The sequence below is a fragment of the Triticum aestivum genome, chromosome 3D (assembly GCF_018294505.1).
Source record: "Triticum aestivum cultivar Chinese Spring chromosome 3D, IWGSC CS RefSeq v2.1, whole genome shotgun sequence".
Taxonomy (NCBI): Eukaryota; Viridiplantae; Streptophyta; class Magnoliopsida; order Poales; family Poaceae; genus Triticum; species Triticum aestivum.
In genome coordinates, this window is record NC_057802.1 from 456,594,124 (window position 1) to 456,597,193 (window position 3,070).

At 51.6% G+C, this 3,070-nt stretch overlaps 1 protein-coding gene across 1 annotated transcript; it reads right to left on the minus strand.

The window, feature by feature from the left end:
• Positions 1–852: 852 nt before the first annotated feature.
• Positions 853–2,860, minus strand: LOC123074941 (uncharacterized). Its single transcript, XM_044497663.1, has one exon. It carries the CDS (start codon positions 2,338–2,340, stop codon positions 1,225–1,227), a length of 1,116 nt encoding a protein of 371 aa, XP_044353598.1. The 5' UTR covers positions 2,341–2,860; the 3' UTR covers positions 853–1,224.
• Between the last annotated feature and the right edge of the window lie 210 nt (positions 2,861–3,070).

The following is a 3,070-nucleotide window of genomic DNA, read 5'->3' on the forward strand; positions in this document are numbered from 1 at the left end:
TGCACTTTTAGAAACTATGCAAGAATACACATATGGAATGAAATAGTGGCATTGGTATTACCATTAAAGAAGAATGAAAATGAAATGATAAATAAAATAGAAACAAATTAATGAAGTTTTATAAGCAATGAAATAGTCTCATTGGTCTTACACTTTAAGAAGAGAGATAATAAAAAAAACTTGCACACACAACTTTGCACGAAAATTTCACCTTTTATAGTATGCAAACAATAATCATATAATAGTGCAGTTTTCCCACCTATTGCATAGTATTTGTTTGCATACATTTGTACTCAGCCAACAGCCCAAAAATAGCAAAATAATAAACAACTAATAAAGGAACACAAAAAACAAAAGCAAATAGGCATAAGAGAGAGAGAGAGAGAGAGAGAGAGAGAGAGAGAGAGAGAGAGAGAGAGAGAGGAGGGTTGGACTCCACAGGAAATGGGCTTCAGTCCCCTAGCAAATCGACTGACCCAAATATCTGGTAAGTCTAAAACACCAACCCAAAACAACTCAAAGAACAAACCAAATAAACAAGCACAAATCTCAAAGCGAAAATCTATGGCAAAAAATCGAATGACCCAAAATCAATTTTTAGGCGACTTAATTACATTTAGCTAAAATGAAATCAGGGACATCCTTTGGCCACAAAAGCAGTTTATATTGTATACATAAGGAAGAGTATATGCATTTATCCGTATAAACACAAGTTATACCAGTCACATATAGACCACCGTGAATATCCATGACATCAGAACTTTTTATCTCCTTACATATAATTGAGTATAAATAATATCACAACAAAGAGCCACCTTGATCAATTATTTATATTTCTTTTTCAATCTGGTTTGAGTTGGAGGAATGGAAATTACATTAAGGACAGTTACTCAATAATCACTCGATAAAGATACAATCTAGACCATATAATAGCTTCTAAGGAATGCTAAGGCGTTTATTAATGTAACTTTTACTCCCTGTGGCATATTGTAAGACGTTTTTTGGACACTAGCGTAGTGCCAAAAAAAAGTCTGATGGGACAGAGAGAGTACATACACAGTACCGAAGGAATTCCAATTTCAGGAACACAATGTCAGTAATTTGTACGTACTACCGTAGCTCTGCAACTGAGTTAAGGTTATCTAGCTGAACAGATGGAGATCAAAGAAGCAAGTAGTACTATCTGCATAGATTTCTATCATAGCGCCACCAATCCCAATCCCCTTAATTTCTGTTAGACTTGAGTTTCGTCAGCTTGGCGCCGGCGACGGGCCCGGTCGTCGTTGTGGACGTGGCATCCTGCGTGCCGCTCCTCCTGTCCCTGCCAACTCTCGGGCTGCCACTGTCGGCGCCCAGGCCGATGGATAGCTTGCTCAGGGCTTTCCGTGCGTCGGTGCAGTACCTCTTGCTCGTGTCGAGCAGCGACGAGACGCCCCACCCGCGGCCATGCCATTCCTCGCGGCCCCTCTTCTCCCCACGCGGCTGCTGCGGCGGGTCGTGCACGTCCATGTCCTCGGTCTTGTTGTCCTCCTGCAGAGCGTCGCGCAGGGTAGGGTTGCCGCGGCCGCGGGAGGGCGAATGATCAATGACGCCGGCGCGACGCGTCGTCGACGGGCTCCTGACCCCGCAGGCCGCCCGCTTCGCGCTCCATGGGAAGAACACCATGAGCCCGCATGCTCTCGGGGACATCTGCTCGACGCGCGGCATGACCTTCACGGGGTCGTTGCTCTTCGGCCACTCCCCGTCGTCGTCATCGTGGTGGCGCGAGCTGCCGCGTCGACGCCAGTGCTTCGTGTGTCTCGCCGAGGACGACGACGCGGCGACGACGGCGCTGGGCTCGCCCGTGGGCGCGTGGCGGGAGGAGTAGGACCGGTCCTTGGCGAAGCTCTCGGTGCGGCCGAGGAAGATGTCCTCGAAGCGCTTGGACGTGACCCGGTCGAAGGAGCCGATCCGGGCGGGCGAGGAGGACGTCCTGTCCAGGGCGTCGGAGAAGGACGACGCGTCGCAGTCGTCGCTGCTGGCCTCGCTCCCGTTGCCGTAGCACCAGTTGGTCCTCGTGGGGCACTGCGGCGGCCAGCGCCCGGGCGGCAGCTTGGGCGGCGGCATCGTCTCCTCCCGCGTGTCCCTGCCGCTCTTGGGCACGCCAGGGGAGCTCTCCCAGGAGAAAGGCACATGCGTCCGCAGCGGCGAGGCGGCGCACCGCAGGCTGCTGCCGGGCGCGTCCGCCGAGGCGCACGAGCGGCGCGGCGTGGGGAGCGGCGAGTCGAGCAGCTGCGGGAGCGGCTCGCCGTCGGCGGCATTGCCCCGCCTCTCCCTGGGGCGCTTGGTGATGATCTCCATGGGCTCCGGCCTTTTGTTACGGCGCACTGTTGCGAAGCATGCAAGCGTATAATAAGAGGAGTGCACGCGAAGGCTGCAGTGAGGTAGGTGAGTGAGAGGGCGAGGCAATGGTGACTGAGTTCGTGGTGCTTTACCACGAGAAGTGGAAAAGTGGAGGCGGTTGGGGCGTAGCTAGCTTCCGCGTATGGTAGCGTGTCGCCGACATTTTCCCCGCCTCCGCTGGTTCGTTCCCGTGAATTTGCTCGGGGGCGTTAATGGCGGAGGTTGCCGAAAGGTAGGCGATGCAAGAGAGAGGGCAGGACATCCTGCACGCGGTACAGCCGTACAAGTTGATCGGTCATCCTAAAGGCCGCGATTTGTGCTCAACTTCTCATTGTTGTGACATTGCTGTGTCTCTTCTTCTACATGGTGTTTTGGTATATAATCATAGCAGAAGGATAGATTTTGCATAAAAGTACACCAGCCAAGAAGGAAAACTACAATTAAGACCGAAAATCCTCTGAGCTCCTCTCAGCTTGACACCAACGTCATTCTCACGTTGTCACGGGCACCACCACAATTGCCACCAAAGAAAAAAATTAACGGATTACCTCCTCACTCGAGCTCGACGTGGCTCTGTACAACTTTGCGGACCTTTAAGGTGGCTCACTAAAGGCGAAACCATTAACGTTGAACGAGTAGACCGAGGGAACACCCGGGCATGCCATCAAACTTCATATCTCGCACAACC

Coding starts and splice junctions, on each gene's coding strand:
- LOC123074941 (XM_044497663.1), bottom strand. CDS start 2,340: ATGGAGATCATCACCAAGCGCCCCAGGGAGAGGCGGGGCAATGCCGCC.